This window comes from Lithobates pipiens, unplaced genomic scaffold, assembly GCF_037356315.1.
Source record: "Lithobates pipiens isolate NorthernLeopardFrog02 unplaced genomic scaffold, aLitPip1_a1.2 Scaffold_19, whole genome shotgun sequence".
NCBI classification, from domain to species: domain Eukaryota; kingdom Metazoa; phylum Chordata; class Amphibia; order Anura; family Ranidae; genus Lithobates; species Lithobates pipiens.
In genome coordinates this window covers 443,869,536-443,894,831 of record NW_027507764.1, presented here as the reverse complement: position 1 = coordinate 443,894,831, position 25,296 = coordinate 443,869,536, and the positions used below count along the sequence as shown (strand labels likewise).

The following is a 25,296-nucleotide window of genomic DNA, read 5'->3' as shown; positions in this document are numbered from 1 at the left end:
TGCTTAGGTCTTTCCCAACACTAAAAAAAAAACAAGCTAAAAATATAAAAATAAAATGCAAATAAATACATAAAGATATATGAATTGTGTGCTACTAAAACCTGCCTTATTATTTTATCTGTCTAGTGTAATACTAAGATACGGTAAGATTTCTAAAATGTAATATATTGGTGGTATAAAGTTATTACATTTCTTTAATAGTGATAGTTAATAGGTCTATGTAAAATGAAAAGCATCTAAAATACCTCTCTAAATGAGAAATGGAGTCAGTTCCAGGAACTTAGCCCCCTGCTAACCCCTTGAAAGGACATACAGTTCTCTATTTTGCTTGTATACCGCACATAAGGTAGTAAAGTAGCTGTTTGGTACAAACATCCATGTACTCCTAGGCTCCATTATTATACTGTATACATTTGGTCCAGTCTTTCATGTTTCTTGTATAACGTATCTTAAAATGTGTGCTACGTAAATTGGTTCAGATTTTGATACATTGTCAGAAATTACAGTTTTTCATTGGAATGGATATTTTTAAGATTGTGACTCTCCGGTAGTACTGTGAATTTTATTATTCACTTGAATTCTCTTCCTGCATAGGCAGAAATATTGTCTCAGTGTCAGCCTCCAAGACCCCACATATGCTGTCATACCTCCTGCCTGAGTAATGCTCCCCCTAGGATGCAGAAAAAAAGAAAACTGAACAATTTACAAGGCCTTTAGTTTTATTTCATATAAACTTGACAGAAAACATTTAGCATCTTAAAAATGTTAGTGTCTGTTGTCAGACTTGAGTTCAGCCAGGTGTTTCAGTAGCCTCTATTGGAACTTGTAGACTGGCATGTTTTTGCGAAAGCCCCTTTCCCACTTGTCCTGTGACTTGGGATTGCAAAGTCGCTTGAGTAGTTGTTCCCCCATGATTTCCAATGAGCACCATTCATATCTGTGCGATTTCAAGTCGCAGCGACTTCAAAGTAGTCCCTGCACTACTTTGATCCGACTTTGATGCGGCTTGAGGTTCATAGGCCTCAAGATTCCACAAAATCGCATCAATGTCATGGCAAAAAAAGTGTCAAAGTCGCACAACTTTAAGGTCACACAATTGTGAAAGGGACCTTACATGGTGTAAATACAGATAATTATTTAGAAAGGTAATCCCTGAGTCATAAGGCTGCAGCATTATATTTATTCAAGAGTAGAGATTCAGCTTATCACAAATGTCACAAATAAACTAGTTATTAGTTTCTTTTGCGTGAAATACATTTCTGAGATTTTTAAATCACACTATTTTTAGAGAAATGGCTTGAATAATAAGCTTAAGTACTCATGCTTGTAGACTCCATCAACTTGTGATACATCAGAAACATAAAACAAAATATACATGTTAAGTGCTGGAACTGCATGTGACGTGCTCATTTTAAAATGTTGTTTTGATTATACGGTGTTTGATCAAAGATATGCAATAATTCCAGTGGAAAATGATAAAGTCATATGAATTATTTTGATAATAATCTGAAAACTCGAAAAATTAAGCATGGAGGGAAAAATTATCTATTTTTAAAATCAAAATTGATGTTGCTTAGCCGGGGCCGGGATTGCTATTAAGAAAAGTGCTGACGCTTAAGCACCCATAGCCAGTAATGATTTTTAAATAATATACTGTAGTTTAACCTGTTATGGACTGCCCCACGCAGATATATTGCAGCAGGGCATCCCTCCAGTGCAAAATCACTTACCTGTACGTGATTTTGTGCACTGGTTCTGGGGCACGGACGGAGGCTGAACGGCGATCTGCTTATGTAAACAAGGTAGACCACCATTCAGTGAGAAGGGAAGACGCAGATCTTGTGTTCCTGCTAAGCATACTGGGGTTGCTTGAGAGGCGCTTTTCAGGAGCTATTTTTAGAGCAAAAACACCTGAAAAGCACCCCGGTGTGAAAGAGCTCTAAAATATAACTTTTATTGCATTTGCTAAAATATGATAGTTTAGCCCAAATTTTCATATACTACTTGTGTCTGTTTTTGAGACTGTTTAATTGTTTGCCGACCAGCCCCCACATTTTTACTCACAAATCCCGGTTCTTTCAAGGGAGTAGAGACAGATCATGTGTTCATACTAAGTATGAACACTGATCTCTCTCTCCTTCTAGAAAGTCCAATCCCCCCTACAGTTAGAACACACCTAGGGAACACAGTTAACAACTTGTTCGCCCACTATTGTTAACCCCTTGCCTGCCAGTGACATTTATACAGTAATCAGTGCATTTTTATAGCACTGATCGCTGTATAATTTTCAATGGTCCCAAAAGTGTTCATTTGTCTGCTGTTGAGGGTATCATGCTCGTCAGTCCTGCCTACTTAAGCCGTCCAGCCCATAGGATCTCTGCCTTCGCCTTAGTCAACATCACAGAGATGCTGTCCTGCATTCCTGTTAAAAGACTTGCTTGTAATCCCTTCTGGCTCCAGATCTTGCTTGCTGTTTTACTACTCTCTTCTCCATCTCCCTGACATTTGGCTTGTCTGACTATCTGTTCCAGTTCCTGAACTCTGGCTATGTTTTGACTACATTTTTTGTATTTAATTTTAGTATTATTATTATTAATAAACAAGTGTGATTTAACTGTACTTCTGTCTCGGTCTGATTTCATGGTTTATGACAGCTTTTTAAGACCACTGCGCAAATACGATGTGACAGAAAGTATTGCAATGACCTCCATTTTATTCTCTAGGGTGTTAGAAAAAAAAAGAATATATCATATTTGGGGGTTCTATGTAATTTTCTAGCAAAAAAAATAAATAATTTTAACTTGTAAACACCAAATCTCAAAAAGAGTCTCGGTCCTTAAATTAAACTGTGAAAAATGTACAACATTTCTGCTAAATACAGTGATAACTGCTTAATATGGATTAGTCAAGCCTACCTGGCTTTCTAAATTAAAAAAATGCTGTTTAAGTTACCCCCAAATGACAGCTCCTGGCCGCAGCTCTTTGTAAGAAAAATAGTCAGTTATTCCTTTCGTCTATACCAGACCCTTATCTTAGATGTAAAAAAAAAGAGAAAATCAAAAAATACATACAAGACCTATATATATATGAGGTTTGTTACAGATGTCAAGGGGGACCCCCACTCTCTATTTAAAAGAAAACACAGGGTGCGCCCCCCAAATTTCAAACCAGAACTGGTATGAATTTTCAGGGGGATCCCCACACAAAAAGCAGGGAAATCCATACCAGGCCCATAACCAAGCATACAGCCTGCCTGGATAGGGATGGAAGAGGGATGTTGAGAGAGTGTCTCCCATCCTGAACCATGCTAGGCCACATGCCTCTTTCTTCAGTTTTTTTTTTTTTTAAATGGCTGCGGATTCCCTTTATCTATACCAGAACTTTATCCTTATCCAAGATGAAAGGGGGAATTCCATGCAACAAAAAAAAGAAAATAAAAAAGTGGTTTCTTGTTAAAAATACATACCAAACCCCTATCCTTAATGAGGGTCTGATATAGATGTCAGGGTGGACCACAAGCAAAAAAAAAAAAAAAAAGAACAAAACAGTGTGGGGTCCCATCCAAATGCTATACCAGACCAATGGGGCTGGTATGGATTTTTAGGGGGAACCCCATGCAAAATAGAAGTAAAAAAGCTTGTAAGTCTATATCAGACCCTTATCTGATCATGCAGCCATGCAGGCTAGGAAGGAGGAGGAGCATCTGACTAACTCCTCCCTGAACCATACCAAGCCACATTCCCTCAACATGAGGGATTACCTTTCCAGAGGAGACCGTTCTTGCAAAGCAGCTTGTCCCTATGAGAACAAGGGCTTCTTCTCTTCTGGATGTCCCCTTTAACAATAAGTTGGACCCCAGAAACCAGCATTCCCATATGTGAATGAGCAAGGGTTTTTTTTTTTCACTGGGCAAAGTCTTTACCAAGTAACTATAGACCTGTTAGTTTAACTTCTATAGTTGGGAAGATACTGGAGCATTTAATAAAAGACCTGGAAAAAATATTTTAAGCAACAGATTCGTGAAAGACAAAAGTTGTCAGACAAATCTGATTTCTTTTTATGAGGAGATAAGTAAAATCTTGGACAGAGGGCTGGCTCTGGACATGCTATACTTGGATGTAGCAAAAGCGTTTGACACAGTTCCCCACACACGGCTCATATTTAAGGTAAAGTCTACAGGTCTGGAAAAATCCATTTTGTAAATGGATAGAAAACTGTCTAAAAGACCATATTTAGAGAGTATTGGTTAATAATTCATGCTCTGAATGGTCTAGGATTATCAGTGATGTACCCAAAGGTTCAGTGTTGGGATCTTTACTTTTTAAAATATTATACATTAATAAATGATATAGGGTCTGGGATTAAAAGTACACTTTCAATATTTTCAGATGACACAAAGTTATGCAGTGGAATAACATCTGTACAAGATGTCTCCAATTTACAAGCTGGCCTCAATGCACTGTTTGACCACTTAAGTCCATAAAGGAGTCACCACTTTCTTAAAAAATACATTTGATGATGTATTCATTACAACAGAGCTGCATTAACTTTACTTCTAATAAGAATTTTCCTTAATCCCAGGTAATAGATTCATAGGTCCCTTTACCATCTCATGATTTGTAAGTGATATTTGTCCTATGGCATGTGACACAGATTAATAAGAGCAACTGGTAGGAAGCCTTAACAGACTACACATTTTGTTGATAATATAAACACATCCAATTATATACAGAGTATTGCAAAATAGCTGTTTTTTCTGTAGGTAAGAGAATGATTAATTGATTCATAGTATAAATTGGCATCCCAGTTGAAGGAAGCCATATTTTGGATTTATGATGGATGTCAACATCTCAGTGGGATGCTGACTATTTTATTGATTCATGAATACAACACGTGGTTTGGTTGCAGCCAGATTACACATTTGAAATATCTGTTTTTATCCTGCAGAAATGTAAGCTGGTATGACACGTGGACTCACAGATGCTTTGTTTTACATGCATTCACTTAATATAATGGATAGCAGTATAGAGGGGTATAGAGGGGTTTTGGGACCTTTTAGAAAAAGGACCTGATAAAAGAATGATAATAGAAACCTAGGGTAGAGCAGGAATAGAAATCTGAGAACAGTCAAACACACAGGGGAGCAGGAACAGCGTTAGAACAAGCAAACATGAATATGCCATATTGTCAGCAGTTTTAATTTTGTCGACTTAAATATTTTCGTCTACTAAATTAATACTGTTTTAGTCAACTAAAAAACAAAAACAATTCAGATGACTAAAATACAATTAAAACTAAAATGCCATTTTAGTCAAGACTATGACTAAAACTAAATTGAAATTTGACGTCAAACTTTAAAACTGCAGGGCATCTACTAAGCCGCTGAAAGAAAAAAATATAAACAAGGCTTCTTATTTTTTTCTTAATATTTAATGTTGGTAATATATTCAGGTAATATGTGCAATGGCAATACAGCCAATAGAGTTTACAGTTTTGTTTTTTTCTTTTTTATATTTTCAAGTTGTACTTTTATTTGTCAAAAAGCAATATTGTTTGTTTATTGCTTGGTTTTATTTATAAAGACATTCTTGATCACAACGTCTAAATCTGTGTCTGTAGTGCATGGTCAAACCTTAACACCATAAATAATAACCTGTTGCTAGATTTTTACTCCAGGAGTATATAATGTTTGCCAATTCAACAGAAATAACGCATTGAAAGTTAACTAAACTCAATAGATTTTAGTCAACTAAAATGTACTGGAGATTTTAGTCGACTAAAACAATTCAGATGATTAAATAACGACCAAAACTAAAATACGGTTTTAGTCAAAAGATTAAAATACGACTAAATCTAAAATGGCATTTAAGTTAAAAGACTATAACTAAGACGAAATTAAAATTTGACGTCAAAATAAACACTGATAGTCAGTTGATGTTGAAAGGCTCTCCTAGAATGTTGGAACCAGAAGTGTATAGTTGTTCCCTGAGCCATTAAAGGTTTAGATATGTATTGTTTTCAGAAAGACAGCTATGCGATTTGAGAAAGCGAAAATAGAGAAATATCTCAGTATTAGAGATGGAAGAACAAAAAACTGGGCACATAAAGCTAGCATGTAAATAAAAAAATTAAAAATACAAAGTAGAACAAGGCAGAAAACTGAAAAATATGAGTGTGGGAACAACATTATCTCAGGCTAGAATAGCACAAATAGCTAAAGCTACTTTTTTTTTTAATCAAAGTCATGTGAGCAGAAGGTGAACATTGTAAAGAATGTCTTGTAATGCTATAGTTTTCCTCAACTCTTTTCACTGCCACCTTTTCTGAACAGACTTTTCTCTATGTACTGTAGATATGTAGAAAAATATAGATCTTTTTAAAATATACTTTAAATTATGTGCTCTCATCTGCTGAACAGCTTTATACTGTAGTCTAAAAATCTAAAGCTTGTGGATTCCTCCTCTCTGGGTTCACAGCCTCTTCTGACTTTTAGAACTACATCTGCTGTATACTTCTGTTGCTGCATGGGCCCCATCTTGGATTAGGAGCTCCATGCATTAGCTGAGATTAAAAGACTGCAGAGCACCCCTGAGTGGTAATTTTGCTAGCCTTGGTGTTCTGGAGTATGCCAACCAGGTAGGAAAATATTTAAAAAATTGTAATTGTAAAATAAAAAAGGAATACACACACAATACATATATTAACTACATACAGTTATTAGAAAACAGTATTTTCCATGATAGTTGCTTACTTCTACCTACAAGTGCAGTAAGCAAAAATAATTGACTGAGAGGGCGTAAGTATTTGAGCCCGAACAGTATAGGCATGTGCCTCCCTCCAACTTGTTTGTTATATTAAAAAAAAGGGTCACTTTAATAAAAATGTATATGATTCTTAGGCAGGAAAAACGGGGTCATGTAACATTGGGGAATTTCCCGGAATGTCACATGACCGCCAGGAAAATTCCCAGAGGGTCATAGGATCAGTTGGAGTGTTCTAGAAAAGGAGCCCTCTATATACAGTGGCCCCCCACAGGAGTATTCCACTGTTGGCGGAAGTGAGCAACAGGCTCCCCAACCCCTTGCTGCAGGCTTGTTGTGGTTGGTCAACATTTACATTTAAATGGGGTACCTGTGTTAATTGATATGCGGTATTGCTCGAGTCCTGAAGACTGAGCTGTTTTGTACAAGTTAAGAAATGTATGTATTAATAAAAATTATTAGATGGATTTTAATTTATTGAAAATATACCAAGCTTTGGCGTTGAGTGTCTTTATTTATTAGAAATTAATACTGTTTGTATTCGGGGAGGGAGAGGTGCGGCCAACGTTCCCATGGAGCTGTGAAGCCTGTCACATATTAGTTTATCACATTTACATATTAATAATAGTTTTCTGGGCTTTTTTACTTTTACTTCCTAGTCACTTCCATAGTACCTATTTTTTTTTATAGAGCTTCTATTTCTCAACATCACATCCTAAATTATTCTGAAAACCCTCATTTTCTTAATCTTCATGCTGTACCTACAAGAAATGTATATATAGGTGTTGACTGACAATTATAGATGTTTTATTACAGGAAAACTTAGATTGGTTTATATACTTGACACAAAAAAAGAAAAACTATTAACATTAATTTTTATAAATATTTTTCAGAAATACATTCCAGAGATTCCACCCTTAGAGACAGATTCATAAATCACTTTACAGGTAAGAATATTCATGATACATTGAGTTTTATTTTTCAAATTCCATTAGTGCTTCAAGCAATTTTCTGTAATTCGAACAAAAAAAAAAATCACAAAGTCAATAATTCAATATTTTAGGTACAGATTATCCATGACTACATTTCATTTACCAACACTTTAATTTATAGAAAATATAACAGAATATTCTGTTTTCAATAAGGCAGTGGAAAGAGAAATGCTATTGTGGAAAGTGCAGTAACTGTAACAACCAGTTTGATGCCATCTCCCAACAACACTACAAAAAAAACTAAAAGTGGATTAATGAAAAAAGGGATACACTGTAGCTTTTCGCTTGCATTTTATTACAGTAGCAACTGAAGGGCAATCCTTCAAGAATGATTTTGATCCATCTAGGGCTTGTTGTAAATTTGCTTGATCTTATGTCAGTAATATGGTGTTGTCAGTGGCATAGAATCCTACCTTGGCTGTACCCCTGTGGTCTTTCTTCACTCCATCTCAATCCGAATGATGCTACAGTAGTTCAAGTTTGGGTAGTGCTAACAATGCAGCCACTTAGCCTTTTAATTTAGTAAGCTTTCAAAGCCTCCAGGCTATAAGTAGGTGGCCAGTCTCCTGGGGCTTATGAGGCTTGCCGTAGAGACCAGTCCTCAGAATAAGAAAGAACAAAAAAGAAAAGGCATTAATATTAGTAGATTTTAATGTATTAGAAGGGTCTTGGTTGTCTGATTCCAAGTAGCTCCAACCATGTGGTGGTTCTGTACTCTTAGCCCTTGTACACATGGATTTTGTCCGACGGATTTTGTCCGAAACTGTTGCATACACACAGTCGGACAAAGTTGTCGGAAAATCCGATCGTTCAGGCTAGTAGCCAATAGCTTTGGTCTAGGAATTTGATCTGAGCATGCGTGGCACTTTGTCCGATCAGAATTCTCTACACACAATCGGACAAAATCCGTCCGGAACATGTTGTTGGAAAATTTTATAGCCCAGCTGGAAAACTTGGTCCATCGGATACTTCGACGGAAACAGTCCGATGGAGCCCACACACGGTCGGATTATCTGACAACACGGTCCTATCGGACATTGTCCATCGGAATATCCGACCGTGTGTACAAGGGCTTACACCTTTGTTGTGTACCTTTATCTATCTGTGTTTGATGTACTGTATGTCAAAAAAGATTAAAACTTTCATAGCATGACTTTTTGTATCCGAGAGATGTCACAAGTTTGCAGTGGAGGTTTTCTACTATGTTAGAAACATAAACAAAAAGGGATGTAGAAATATGATATTACATACAAAAGAGATCGAGATTAAAAAGGTACACTGCAGCAAGGACTAGATGGAAAAGTAGGCTCTGAACAAGTGCATTGTGTTTGTGTATGCATTTCAAGATATACGTTTTAATTTTCCCTGGAATGTACTTTTAGTGGGCCACATGCATCTAATGTGTTCATTATGTACAGATATGCGATACAGATCTATCACAGTATGGAATCATATGGTAACTCCAATGCAAACCATTCATTGTCAGTAAGGAAGTACAAAGAGGAGTAACATTTTGAAAAATGCTATAGCCCAAAGCAGCCAACTAGTCAGATTTGACCTGTTCCTGGTAATTCATGACTAATGTTTACTGACTTTGTGCATTATTGCTGTTCTGTGTATAGAAAGACAACCAGGTAACTAGAATTTTTTGAAAAAGGTTGACAAAAGCAGCCAACATATATTTCTCCTGACCGATTTGTTTCTGAGGACTTATACCCTGTTCTACAGCATCTAATTTTAGTAAAGCATTATGGTGTTTACATTAGTTTTCAGAATTTGCCATACTGTCTTGACAAAAGCACTGTATGTTACATAATTTTCAGGAATAAATTATCCCAAAAAGTACACCTATCATACATTACAAAAAAATTGGCAAGCTTCAACACTTCTATGTAATGTCTCCACGAGTAGTTGAAAATCACTCTGTGCCCTGACCTTCTTATATATAGTGCATATTAACAGCAAACATAATTGTTTGTGATAGATTCACTTTACCATTGAGGGGTAACCAATGGGAAAGCATATGTGAACTCAGCAGGCTTAAATTACTATTGCTGGAAAGCACAGATGTATTTGATTCAGGAATACTTCCAGCATAACTTCTAAAGTAGTGATTTATATCTGCGCGGACAAAGCACTGTGTCATACATTTTGAAGCCCCACAAGATGTGTTATTGCACAAATAACTTTCTAGATACATTTGCACACCTGCAAATCAGAAAATGCAACAAACTTGATATATTTATCAGTGCAAAATGTTTTAAATGTTTAAAGTTACATGGAGACCTCTGCTTTTGAGTGCAGTGTATTATAACAATTCTGCTGAACACAAACTGGTAAAGTTAATAATGTGATACTGCAAAAAAAACTCTTGTATTAAAGTCTGCAAATGTATAATTTCTTTTTATCAATATGAAGAGTTTGGAGGTTCCCTTTTATAAGGTTACCTGATTTCCAGATTTGAGGTTTCTTCGCTAAGGGTATCTGAATGTAATTGTCACTGCAATTTAAGAAACATGCAGGTTTGTGTCAACAGCTGTCAGAAGAAGAGTCTGGGGATTATTTGTGAAAGGTAAATCCACTTTGCACTACAAGGGAAGTGCAGTCGCTGTAAATCTGAGGGGTAGATTTGAAATGAGGGGAAGCTCTGCTGATTTTATCATTCAATCATGTGCAAGCTAAAATGCTGTTTTTTATTTTCCTTGCATGTCACCATTGCATTTATGGTGAGTGCACAAAGTGGATTTGCCTTTACTAAATATCCCCCTCTGTGCCTGTTTTACAGGCAGGGTGTGATGCCCTGTTCACCTTCCCCTCACCTCTAAGCCCTTGTACACACGGTCAGAGATTCCGACAACCAAATCCGTCAATTTTGTCCGTCGGATTTTGTTCAATGCATTTTGTCCGACGGATTTTGTCCGAAACTGTTGTATACACACGGTCGGACAAAGTTGTCTGAAAATCCGACGTGATGACGTTATTTCGTTACGACGGGACTATGTTCACGCTAGTAGCCAATAGCTTTGGTGTAGGAATTTGATCTGAGCATGTGTGGCACTTTGTCCGATCAGAATTCTCTACACATGATCGGAGTATGTCCGATCGGAGCATTTTGTCGGAAAATATTTCTGGCAAGTTGGAAAAGTTAGTCCGACGGATATTCCGACGGAAACAGTCCGATACAGACCACACACAGTCGGAATATCCGGCAAAATGCTCCGATCGGACACATTCCGACGGAATCTCCGACCGTGTGTACAAGGGCTTAAACATGCGTAGATCCCTTCCATACTTAAAAAGCCCTCACTGGACCCCACCAACCTGAACAACTTAAGACCCATCTCATTGCTCCCATTCACCTCTAAACTTCTAGAACGCTTAGTCTACAACCGTCTTAGCTCCTACCCCAGTGAAAATAACCTTTTTGATCCCTTACAGTCTGACTTTCGCTTACAGCACTCCACGGAAACTGCCTTACTAAAACTAACTAACAATTTACTAACTGCTAAAACCAACAGCCAGTACTCCATACTCCTACTATTTGACCTTTCTGCAGCCTTTGATACTGTTGACCACTCACTCCTTCTCAATAAAGTACATTCCCTTAGCCTCTGAGATTCTTCTCTATCCTGGTTCTCTGCCTATCTATCACAGCGCTCCTTCAGATTTACCTACAACTCTGTCTCCTCCTCTCAATGGCCCCTTTCTGTGGGGGTCCCCCAAGGCTCTTTTCTTGGACCTCTTCTCTTCTCTATCTGCACCTCCTCCCTTGGTCACTTGATAACCACCCACGGCTTCCAAAACCACTTATATGCCGATGACACCCAAATCTATCTGTCTACTCCTCACCTCACTCCTTCATTCTCCTCTCACATTACTAACTTACTAACTGACATATCAGCATGGATGTCGCACCGCTTCCTTAAACGAAATCTCTCTAAAACTGAGCTATTAATATTCCCCCCTGCTTGTGGCCCCCTCCATGACTTTTCCATCAAAATCAACAATGCGACTATCAGTCCCTCCCCTCACGCCAGGGTACTAGGTGTAATCATAGACTCTGACTTGTCATTTCAGCCTCAAGTCCAATTGTTGTCAAAGGTTTGTTGAATTTACCTATGTAACATCTCTAAAATGTGTCCCTTTTTAACAAATGAAATCATCAAGCTCCTCATTCACTCCCTTGTCCAACCACTCAGATGCCTAGAGAAAATCAGAGAAAATGTCTCAGTATTAGAGATGGAAAAACAAAAAACAGGGCACATAAAGCTAGCACATTGGTAAATGGTACTTTTACTAAATAAAAAAACTAAGTAAATCATGTGAGCAGAAGGTGAACATTGTAAACAATGTCTTGTAATGCTATAGTTTTCCTCAACTCCTTTCACTACCACCTTTTTTAAACAGTGTTTTCTGTACGTACTGTAGATATATAGAAAAATATAGAGCTTTTTAAAATATACTTTAAATTATGTACTCTCATCTGCTGAAAAGCTTTATAGTCTAAAAGTCTAAAACTTGTGGATCCCTCCTCTCTGGGTTCACAGCCTCTTCTGACTTTTAGAACTACATCTGCTGTATACTTCTGTTGCTGCATGGGCCCCATGCAAGAGCTGAGATTAAAAGACTGCAGAGCACCCCTGAGTGGTAATTTGGGTAGCCTTGGTGTTTCTGAGTATGTCAACCATGTAGGAATATATTAACACAATTGTAATTGTAAAATAAAAAAGGAATACACACACACATATATATATACATACAGTTATTAGAAAACAGTATTTTTCATGATAGTTGCTTACTTCTACCTACAAGTGCGGTAAGCAAAAAGAATGGACTGAGAGGGCTTAAGTATTTGAGCCCAAACAGCATAAGCATGTGCCCCCCTCCAACTTGTTTCTTATATAAAAAAAAGGGTCACTAAGAAAAATTTATTTGATTCTTAGGCAGGAAAAACGTGGTCATATAACATTGCTGAATGTCACATGACCACCGGGGAAATTCCCAGAGGGTCATATGATCAGCTGGTCCATTCTAGAAAAGGGGCCCTCTATATAAGGCACCCCCTGGAGGAATATTACACTGTTGGCAAAAGTCAGCAACATGCTCCCCACCCCCCCCCCCCAATCCCTTGTCGGAGGCGTGTTATGTGGTTGGTCACCCTTTACATTTAAAGGGGGGACTTGTGTTTATTGCTAAAGTCCTGAAGACTGAGCTGTTTTGTACAAGTTAAGAAATGTATGTATTAATAAAAATGATTACATGGCTTTTAATTTATTGAAATTTTACACCATTAAATGTGCCATGGCCAATTATATACCAAGCTTCAGTGTTGAGTGTCTGTATTTATTAGAAATTAATACTGTTGGTATTCGGGGAGGGAGAGGTGCAGCCTACGTCCCCATAGAGCTGTGAAGCCTGTCACATATTTATTAAATTTACATTTCCTGGTCTTTTTTCTTTTACTTCCTAGTCACTTCCATAGTATCTATGGGCCGACTTTCCTGCAGATCTAAATCTTATTATTTTGCATTTCATTCACTGTTTTTTTTTTCATGGAGCTTCTGTTTCTCAACACCACATCCAAAATTATTCTGAAAACCCTTGTTTTCTTTATTTTCATGCTGTACCTACAAAAAAATTATATTTAGGTGTTGACTGATAATTATAGATGTTTTATTACAGGAAAACCTATATTGGTTTATATACTCGACACAAAAAAAAAACCTAACATGAGTTTTTATAAATATTTTTCAGAAATACTTTCCAGAGATCCCACCCTTAGAGACAGATTGATAAATCACTTTACAGGTGAGGATATTTATGATACATTGAGTTTTATTTTTCAAATTCCATTAGTGCTTCAAGCTATTTTCTGTAATTCATACCAAATGTTAGACTGTAAGTTTAAAGAAAAGAACTTTCTATCTAAAGCGAATAATGTTATGTATGTTTTTGAGATGAGAGACAGATAAATATAAAAAATATCACAAAGTCAATAATTCAAAATTTTAGGTACAGATTATCCATGACTACATTTCATTTACCAACACTTTAATTTATGGAAAATATAACGGAGTATTCTGTGTATTCAATAACGCAGTGGAAAGAGAAATGCTATTGTGGAAAGTGTAGTAACTGTAACAACCAGTTTGATGCCATCTCCCAACAACACTACAACAAACTAAAAGTGGATTAATAAAAAAAGGATACACTGTAGCTTTTCACTTGTATTTTATTGCAGTAGCAACTGAGGGGCAATCCTTCAAGAATGATTTTGATGCACCTAGGGCTTGTTGTAAACTTGCTGTGATCTTATTCAGTAATATGGTGTTGTCAGTGGCATAGAATCCTACCTTGGCTGTACCCCTGTGGTCTTTCTTCACTCCATCTCAATCCGAATGATGCTACAGTAGTTCAAGTTTGGGTAGTGCAAACAATGCAGCCACTTAGCCTTTTAATTTAGTAAGCCTTCAAAGCCTCCAGGCTATAGGTAGGTGACCAGTCTCCTGGTGCTTATGAGGCTTTCCGTAGAGACCAGTCCTCAGAATAAGAAAGAACAAGAAAGAAAAGGCATTTATATTAGTAGATTTCAATGTAGTAGAAGGGTCTTGGTTGCCTGATTCCAAGTAGCTCCAACCACGTGGTGGTTCTGCACTCTTACACCTTTGTTGTTTCTCTTCATCTACCTGTGTTTGATGTATCTCAAAAAAGATTTAAACTTTCAAAGCATGACTTTTTATATCTGAAATATGTCACCAGTTTGCAGTGGAGATTTTCTACTATTAGAAACAGATAAACAAAAGAGGATGTCAAACTATCATATTATGTACAAAAGAGATCGAGATTAAAAGGTACACTTCAGCAAGGACTAGATGGAAAAGTAGGCTCTGAACAAGCACACTGTGTTTGTCTATGCATTTCAAGATATACATTTTCTTTTTTCCTGGAATGAACTTTTAGTGGGCCACATGCATCTAATGTGTTCATTATGTACAGATATGCAATGCAGATCTATCACAGTATGGAGTCATATGGTAACTCCAATGCAAACCATTAATTGTCCTTTTTAGTAAGGAAGTACAAAGAAGAGTAACATTTTGAAAAATGCTATAGCCCAAAGAAGCCAACTAGTCAGATTTCACCTATTCCTGGTAATTCATGGCTAATGTTTACTGACTTGGGGGATATTTACGAAAAGCAAATCCACTTTGCACTACAAATGCTAAGTGGGAGTGCAGTCGCTGTAGATCCGAGGGGGACATGCAAGAAAAGTGAAAAACAGCATTTTAGCTTGCATATGATTTGATGATAAAATCAGCAGAGCTTCCCCTCATTTCAGATCTACCCCTCAGATTTACAGCGACTGCACTTCCAAATGCACTTTCAGTGCAATTTCAAGTGCACTTTGTAGTAGTGCAAAGTGGATTTGCCTTTCGTAAATAACCGCCACTGTGCATTATTGCTGTCCTGTGTATAGAAAGACAGCCGAGCAACTAGAATTTTCTGAAAGGTTGACAAAAGCAGCCAACATATATTTTTCCTGACAGATTTGTTTCTAAGGACTTATACCCTGTTCTACAGCATCTAATATTAGTAAAGCATTATGGTGTTTATATTAGTTTGTCAGAATTTGCCATATTGTCTTGACAAAAGCACTGTATGTTACACAATTTGCAGGAATAAATTATGACAAAAAGTACACATATCATATATTACAAAAAAATTGGCAAGCTTCAACACTTCTATATGTCTCCACGAGTAGTTGAAAATCACTCTGTGCCCTGACCTTCTTATATATAGTGCATATTAACAGCAAACATAATTGTTTGTGATAGATTCACTTTACCATTGAGGGGTAACCAATGGGAAAGCATATGTGAACTCAGCAGGCTTAAACTACCATTGCTGGAAAGCACAGATGTATTTGATTCAGGAATACTTCCAGCATAACTTCTAAAGTAGTGATTTATATCTGCTCGGACAAAGCACTGTGTGCATAGATTTTGAAGCCCCACGAGATGTGTTATTGCACAAATAACTTTCTTAATACATTTGCACACATGCAAATCTGATAATGCAACAAACGTGATATATTTATCAATGCAAAATGTTTTAAATGTTTAAATGTACATGGACATCTCTGCGTGTATTATAACAATGCTGCTCACCACAAACTGGTAAAGTTGATAATGTGATACTGCAAAACACCTCTTTTGTTAAAGTCTGTAAATGTATCATTACTTTTTAATAATATGAAGAGTTTGGAGGTTCCCTTTTATAAGGTTACCTGAATGTCAGATTTGGGGTTTCTTCCCTAAGGGTGTCTGAATTTGGCACTGTAATTTGAGCAACATGCAGGTTTGTGTCAACAACTGTCAGAAAAAGAGTCTGGGGGTTATTTACGAAAGGCAAATCCACTTTGCACTACAAGTGCACTTGAAATTGCACTGAAAGTGCACTTGGAAGTGCAGACGCTGTAAATCTGAGGGGGTAGATCTGAAATGAGGGGAAGCTCTGCTGATTTTATTATCCAATCATATGCAAGCTAAAATGCTGTTTTTTATTTTCCTTGAATGTCCCCCTCAGATCTACAGCGACAGCACTTCCAAGCGCACTTTCAGTGCAATTTCAAGTTCCCTTTTTGCACTTGTAGTGCAAAGTGGATTTGCCTTTAGTAAATAACCTCCTCTGTGTCTGTTTTACAGGCAGGATGTGATGCCCCATTCAGCATATAGAGAAATTAGCAATTAGGGCACAGTTCAACCCCTGACATGTACTTGAGTGGTTCACCATTTTTAATCAAATATAGAACATTTGTGAATATTAATATTTTCTGTGCAGAACAGAGAGCATAATGTCATACTGGAGTGGATAGAGAGTCCCTGCACATACCTGACCTAGTGGCAGTTTTGCCTTCAAACTCTTATAAAGTGCCATACCTGGACGGATGACTGACCCTGCATACTGTGAAGAACAGGCACTAAATTGTAGGTGGACTGCATAGAGTTGATTCTTTTGGCCTCTATCCTAACTAGAGACATTTTTTAGGACAATGTTTTCTGCTGTGGTGCTCTACTGTTTCTCCTTCAAGAGACATTGCAAGGACTTTTGCACTTAATGTTGTTAGGATTGTGATTCTGGACTTGCATTTTACTTCTTTCCAAAACACTGGGGTCTTGGAGGGCAGACTAAGCATTTACATCTGGGCTAACAGCTGCTGTAGTCAGGACTCATTTCTATCTGTTTACAAAAGCTGCTGTTGGGTTTTCTGCAGGTATCCACAGTATCATTCACTGTAATTTATAGCAGAAGCTGAATCAAAGAAAAGGTCAAAGTATTACAATTGTGGTGAAATGAATTGTAGGACAATAGTGCATGTGATATATACTAGCATAATGTATTACAGTAATCAGAAATCCCATCATTTATATAGGAAACATAGCATGATTTTGTGGTGTAATGGCGTCATACTAGTTACACATCTGGTTTTTGCTCTGGCCCGTGTTTATTCATGAAATATTTTAAATATGTACTATTTTTCCTCTATTGAAACTTCATGACATGTGGTATATAATGGTTTTCTATATTTTAGATGCTATCTTTAAAAGGAAACCTAGCTCTCATTGACATATTTTGTATCATGCTTTTATCTCAACCGTGTGTTTAGGTTACATAGTGACTGCTAATAATTACATTTTGTGCATGGTCACGTCTGTTCAACCTTTCAAAGAATAGTTTTGTACTTGAGGTACACAGTATAGCAAACTTAAGTGTAACAAAAAATGTGTGGGAGGTATGATGTACAACTCCAATTCACTTCTAGACTACTGCCCTGGAATGTTTTGAGCCCCTTAAGGAGCATCCATGAACATGAATATGTATAATTTGGGGCTATGTAGACTGCAATGTCCTCCTTTTCCTTTTAACACCTTCAGTTGGCTGGGCAATAATAAAGTAGATATGTTATCACTTTGAACTGTTAGGTGTTTATTTTTTATTCCTATAAAGAATGTTTTACAGTTACTCTACAGCACAATATGGGACTTTAAAGGTGTCACTTCGACACTAATTCATATATTCAAGTATATTTTTTAATGTACTAATCAAAATCACATAATAAAATATACTATAGCAATACCCCCATAAAGTTATACAATACAAATAAAATATACCCCCATCTATTAGTACCCCCAACTACTCTTCTATCCAGTTTTTAATATATTCTGAGGATCACCAGGTAGTATTATAATTAAATAAATAATGTTTGAACATGAAATTGATATGTTAAAGCTTATATAAGATTTTTCAGATTGGGTTTACATTAACTTGAAGGAGAATCTATTCTATTTTCTTACATACTTTACTAATATATTATATTCAGAATTAAAGAGTAAAAAATGGGGGACGGAGCTAGCCAAAGACTGTGATGGACCCTTAGTTGCGGAGCTCCAGTTCCAGCCGGACAAACACAGCTCAAATCGACCTACCAGGGCCATCTCTTCTCACCCAAACCCAGCGTTCAAGCTCTACAGCACCCAAGGAATGAAGAGTCATCATGCCCAGGTGCAGGAAGGAGGGGAATTGCCCTCATAAACTAACGGCATTCTTCCACACTGGGCCTAAACAACATGGCGCCTGCTCCTCATCCCCCCTGGCATCTGTCTTTACAAAACACTCCGCACAGAAGGGGACAACTCAGAAAAGATGCAGCCCTCCTAAAAGTCCACAATGTTCGCCAGCCACACCAACCTCTGGGAGCCCAGTAAAGACAAGATTCCGGATGGATATTGCTGATGGAGATCATGATGTGAGCTCTCTCCATGATTCAGCGGATGACACCAGGGAGCTGCCAGACTCCAAAGATCTATTTCCCACAAATAATCAGCCTGTTATAGACACTGTTCTAAAGGAGATGTTAGTCTTCCTGAGAAGCTCTCTCCATTCAGACATGATTTCTTGTGTATATACGTTCAGCACAGAACTACGGTCTGTTTCAGCTAGAGACCAAGATGGGGAAATATGCAACCAAAATGAATGACTTGGTGGATGCTAATGAAAGTAAAGAGGATGATTTGGAGGGGATTAAGGCCAAAATGGCAGACATAGAGGACAGATCCAGAAGTAATAATATAAAGACACCTGCTTGGGAGGATTTTCCTCTGATCCAAACTTTTTTTTTGTTTCTTTTTTTCCCCACTACATCTATGAGTGGCTATGAGCACACCCAACCACCCTTTTTTGCTACTTTCCAATGTTATCCTCTCTCACCTTGCTATTTCAATAGTCAGAAGTAATTTCTCCTCTCTAAATGTCACAAAGAGCACCACTGAGATGACAATGTGGAGTTCAGAGCCTCATGAGACGTCACTCCCCCTTCCTGTATGGTTTTTGACATTGCTAAGTGTAAGTGAAACATTCACATTACGTACTACCCAGCACTACCATACTCTTCTCCTATGGTGGTACATTTTCTGACCATTAACTCTAAAGCACTGTCACGGTTATGCAGTGATCTTTCTCTGTCAGCTTGCCGCTGGTCATGTGTTCAGACTAAGAGGCCAGACACTCTCACCTGGCTGTTTTTATAACCTCTCCTCTAAACATGGCTCCACCCCAGGCCCTATCAGGGAACCCTATATTAACCTGTGCACTGCAAGCCAGTGGTGCTGATCAACCATTGTGTATTCATTGTGTGTTTGGCTTCCTGTTTCCTGCTTGCCACGTGCTCTTTATTTGTCTCTGTTACCGTCTTTGGTGTGTTCTCGACTATTCCTGTCTGCTCGTGACCCTGACCTTTTGGCGTGTCCCCGACTATCCCTGTTTGCCTTTGACCCTGAACCTTTAGCATGTACTCTGTTGTTCCTGTCTGTTAGTCACCCTGATCTCTGCTTTATCCCTTTACTATCCTTGTTGTTCCAGCCTGCTGCTTCCTTCTCCTGCAGTCTACCATGAGCATGAGCTGTGAGACCCTAGGGGCTGCAACTTGGAGCCAGACTGCAGCACTGTCCATCCTCACCACTAGAAGCCCTGGTGAACACCTGCTGGCTCTTAGACTCCGAACCCTGGGAAATCTATGCTCTAGCTCCCACTGGGATCTGTGTTAGTGATCTAGTAGAACTGCTTCCTGAACCTCCCTGGGTACTATCCGCATCAGTCAATCCTAGGGTCCACTATCTTAGCGGTGCTCTTCCAACTCCTACAGAATGCATCTGTCACCTGGTCTCAGGTTACCTGACAAGGACTTAACCATCTGGCCAAGCGAAGGTATCTTTAGATGGAAGCTCTCCAGCAAAAATGTAACATCTTATGTGTCCAAGAGCCACACTTTCATAACCTGGCACCTCCTAAGTGCACGCACCCTAAGTTTCACTTCACATACACTGCCAATGCGAAAGCAAAAAATAAGGGAGTGATGGTAGCAGTGAGGGATACCATAGCTTTCCAGCGTCACAAGGTTCTCACAGATGCTTTATAATACTCGTTTGTGACATCAACTCCACTACCTACACTGTGGCGAATATTTATGCTCCCAATACAAGACAGATCAGGATCTTCCACAGGATTATGAAAAAAAAAAGTTCAATACAGAGGGGTATGTGGGTACTTCAACATTACTCCCGATTCATGCCTTGACTTCACCTCAAAAACCAAAACGCTCTCCACCGTCACTAAAATTGGTGATAAAAACCTATGAACTGTATGATTCCTGGAGATGCCTCAACGCTAACGAGAAAGACTACTCATTCTTCTTTAACAGTCATAGGTCTTATAGCAGAATTGACTCTTGGTAGACAAATGGTTGCTGTTCAAATGTAAATCTGCCAAAATCAATACTATCACTTGGTCGGACCATGCCTCTGTGAACAAAATATGACACACCCCTCGCAACAACTGACAGATAAACTGGCTTGAAAAAGCCTCCAGGCGACTCAAATTGTCCTACTACACGAGTGGCAACAGAGCAGGAAAACTTTTGGCTAACCAGCTTAGAGGACACAGATATAAAACTCAAATCCCATACTTATTACACCCCAACACCCAAACAAAACAGTACCATCCTCAAGCCATAGCGGATGCCTTCAGTCAATGTGTGTTTACACACACACGTCCCTGTTCTGCCTCTCGTTCCCATGAATGCGTGCGCTTGCTATCCCACTCAAAGGGATTGATGTATAGCTATGACAGTTTGCGGGATCACATTATAATGAAGGCAGCTGGTCAGCAAGTGGTTAATATTGATCTAAAAATGTACACAAAACTGTTCGTACTTTTGGCGAATAGCCGAACAAACAGGTCGTTCAACCATTTGTTCGCCCCCCAAATCGACCACAATGCATTGCGGTACTGAACAGTGCATTACAAGCCCTGATTGGCTGAAGCAGCGAAAGCTTCAGCCAATCAGGGTACAGAGCATTGTCAGAGTCATGATTGGACACTGTCATTATGACTTTATCCAATCATGGCTCATTCCTGCCCCACAGTATAAAAGTATTCTTTCAATGGCAGCCATTTTCAGTGTGATTTTGGCGTGGAGAGAGATAGAACAGGGCTCTGTTCAGTGCTATTAGTTAGTGTGCTATACTGTCCTATTTTGTTTCAATTGTCAGTGTAGAATATTAGTTTAGTGTCAGTCTAATGATAGTGTGAGTGTAGTAAGGAGGACTATCATTCAGCTTTGCATAGTGTGAAGCTAGAGTAGAGACAGCTCAGATAGTTTCACTGTAGTGTAGTGAGACCGTGTCATTCATACATACATTAATGTAGAGTAGGGACAGCTCAGATAGTTTCAGCTTAGTGAGACCATGTCAGTAATCTTTACATTAGTGTATATCTAGAGTAGGGACAGTTTAGATAGTGTCAATGTAGTGACGGTTGAACATCATCTATTTGATTGCGTTACTGCCAGTTTAACACCATATAGAACTGTATGCATTACTGCCAGTTTACACCATATAATTCTGTGTACGTTACTGCTAGTTTAATGCTATATAGTTTTGTGCGTTACTGCCAGTTTAACACCATTTACTTCTATGTGCATTACTGCCAGTTAACGCCATATAGTTCTGTGTGCGTTACTGCCAGTTTAACGCCATATTGTTTTGTGAGTTACTGCCAGGTTAACGCCATATAATTGTGTGCATCAGTACAAGTACTCAAATTTAAGTGCAACAAACACCTCTTTACATTGACTAAAGTTCATCTACGTACAGATTTCAACTTCTTCTCTACATTTGCTTATAAGCACCACCCCTCCCTCCAAATAATGTCTGGGAGGACAACAAGGAGAGGAAGATGTTCCCTTGGCACTGTAAGGGAACCAGAAAAAAATATGTCGACAGGCAAAGGTGGATGGGGTGGTCAGTCCTCAGGCAGGGCATCATTTTCTCTGTTTAGTGAGTTTTCCCATACTATGCATGCAGAGGAGGTGGTGGACCGGCTTACTAAACACTCCTCATCCTCATCATCTGTCATTCAAGCAGAGACAAGTGTGCAGTCACCTGCAGTTGCCAGAGTGGATAAACCCGCCTCCTTGTCCACATCTATTCCTGCCATAGCCCCAACATGAGCCACTGAAGAGTCAGTTGAGTTATTTGACCACAGCGTCAGCCACCTAATCCTCGATGATGTCCAGCCCTTACTGGATTCAGATGTTGGTTCTGAAGTTGAGGATGACTGGAACAGGAGTCTGGAGAGAGGGAGGAACATTGGTAGACAAATTGGCATTCATGTTCCCCAAGCCGCAGTGTATTGCCAAGTTGTCTCCAGTTGTAATGATAAAGATGGAGGAGATGGAGATGATGCGACTTGGGTGCCAGATAGAGCAGAGGAGGAAACTGAAGATGCGGCGGCACAACCCCAAGGAGGCTGACATCAAGAAAGATTAGAAGCAGCCACCCTATTCCATCACATTCTGCAGCTGTTATCTCCCGGCCCACTCCCTAAATCTCAGGTGTCTGGGCCTTTTTCAGCACATCTGCAGCAGATCACACTGTTGCTATCTGCAAACTGTGTCTCTCACATCAAATGTGACAAAAACACCAACCATTTGGGTACCACATGCTTAACAAGGCATTTAACGCACAACCACTCAGCCTGTTGGCAAGAGAACCTAAAAGCCACACAAAAGGGGCATAAATCTGTCCCCCCTCCTCCTTCTCTTTCATCTCCTCCTCATTACCCACTTCGGTCTGACCCTGCTATACTGAGTGATTACCTCACAGCAGCTTCCACTGGCAGGGATGATGGCATAGCACAGGGTGTCCCAGGTCCTAGCAGCACATCTGCCAGCAGCACATCACCAGCTTTAGACTGTAGCCGCAAATGTCTCCGCCCACTCTGCTGCAGAAGAAAAAACATAATTCAGTCCCTGTCACCCACATGCCCATCGTCTAAATGCAAGCTTGTCAAAGCTGTTGGCTCTTAAACTTCTGCCTTTCAGCCTGGTAGATTCTGCCCCCTTCCACAAATTTGCACAGTGTGCTGTACCACAATGCCAGGTTCCCACAGCTTTTCACATGAGGTTGTTCCATCTCTCTACCATCACATGGAAAGGAATGTTCGGGCATCGTTGGGCAACGCAGTCAGCCATAAAATCCACCTTACTGCTGACACGTGGTCCAACAAGCATGGACAGGGGCAATATATTTTGTTCAAAGCACACTGGGTAACGATGTTTGTAACTCGAAAGAATGCAGGACAGGGCTCAGTGCTATAGCTTGTTGTGCCCCCATGTCTCCATACAGCTGATGGTGATGATGCCAGACCTGTGAGCTCTACCCCCTCCTCTGCCACCTCCATGCCCTCCTCTGCAGAATTATCCTATGAACATCAACTACCCCCTAAACGTTCAAAGGGCTATACCCAGAGTCAGGCTAAAAGGTGCCATACAGTGCTTCTGCTGGTGTGTTTAGGGGACAGGAACCACACCGGAGCAGAGATTCTTGCAACTCTGCAGGGACAGGCCCAGAGGTGGTTCACACCCTGCCAGCTGGAGCCAGGAATGGTGGTGTGCGATAATGGCTCAAACCTCCTGTCCACCCTTAGACAGGGAAAACTGACACATTTGCCATGCCTGGAACATGGCCTCAGTTTGGTGATGAAGCATTTCCCTCTACCCAGGGTTGCAATATGTGCTAAAGATGGCCAGAAGAGTCTGTAGCCATTTCTGACAGTCATACTCAGCCAGTGCCTGATTGGCTAAAATTCAGCGGGAAATCCACCTTCCTATAAACGCCTGATTTGTGACATGCCCACCATGTGAAACTCGACTTTGTCAATGCTGCAGTGGCTATACATGCATCATTGGGCCTTTAACGATTACCTGTGCGAAAACAGCACGACAACAGGCTCGGGCCGCCTTGGCTTTTTTCCCCACGCCAATGGCTGATCATTAAGATGCATGCACTATATTGTCACCATTTGAGGAGGCCACAATTATGGTGAGCCCTGACAGTGCATGCATCAGTGACACAATCTCTGTTGTGTTCCTGCTGGAGCAGACTCTGCATGGCATTATGGACAAGGCACTGAAGACAGAGCTGCAGGAGGAAGAGGAGGACTTCCTTTCCTCTCAAGGCCCATTTTATCCAGACACCATCATTCCTATGTCACAGAGCACAAAGGAGGGGAGAGGGGAGGGGGATAAGGAGGAGGATTCTGGCACTTTCAAAGACTTCAAAGAAGAGGAAGGCATGCGTCAATCTGTAAACAATGGCTTTCCAACCCCAGGACCCTTGGGAGTAGTACGTGGCTGGGAGGAGGACGTTCCAAATGCTGTCATCATGCAGTGATCCCGAGGAGTCTGCTTCTCAAGCCTCTGCAAATTTGAGGCGCATAGGCAACTTCATGATTCAAAGCCTGTAAAAGAACCCAAAAATACATGGCATAAAGGAGAAGGATGTTTACTGGTTGGTAACCCTCCTTGACCACCGTTATAAGGGGAAGGTCTTAGAACTCATCCCATCTCCACAGAGCGTGCATAAGATAAAATCTCTTGAGGATGCATTAAAGAGGATTTTATTGAATGTTTTTCCTGACTCCTTCTGTTGGTCAAGAGAGGAGCGTTGGAGAAGGCATCCACCTAAGTGAGGCATTTTGTATTTTTTTTTTTAGTCCTCGCCACCCAGGGCTGTCAGCTTCCACATCCCATTGGCAGCGTCTGGTGAACGGTTACCTCGAGGCCAAAACAGAGATTGGAGAGCTTTCCAGCTGATGATCCACTGACTTACTGGATCATGAGACTAGACCACTTGCAAGAACTTGCCCAGTATGCTGTTGAAATGTTGGGCTGCCCTGCATCCAGCATGCTTTCAAGAAAGGGCATTCAGTGCTGCAGGAGGTTTTGTTACTGATTATAGAACGCGTCTGTCGACAGACCTCATGGACCGTTTGACTTTTATTAAAAATGAATCAGTCCCGGATTAACAGCGATGAAGCCCCTGATTCCGATGTGAATGATTAAGTATTTTTGGGATGTGGAATCTCTAAAGGACTTCGAGGCTGTCTAGCTTTGAGGGTGTTTAATCATTTCATCTGGAAGAATG

The 25,296-nt window shown here is 39.5% G+C and overlaps 1 protein-coding gene across 3 annotated transcripts in view; it reads left to right on the top strand.

The window, feature by feature from the left end:
* ALKAL1 (ALK and LTK ligand 1) overlaps window positions 1-25,296 on the top strand; it is a 142,789-nt gene that overhangs the window by 106,601 nt on the left and 10,892 nt on the right. For all 3 annotated transcript variants that reach the window (XM_077492684.1, XM_077492683.1, XM_077492682.1), the window contains 2 exons: window positions 7,655-7,708; window positions 13,508-13,561. In XM_077492684.1, the coding sequence (XP_077348810.1) occupies window positions 7,655-7,708; window positions 13,508-13,561 (108 nt within the window). The remainder of the gene's footprint in view (window positions 1-7,654; window positions 7,709-13,507; window positions 13,562-25,296) is intronic.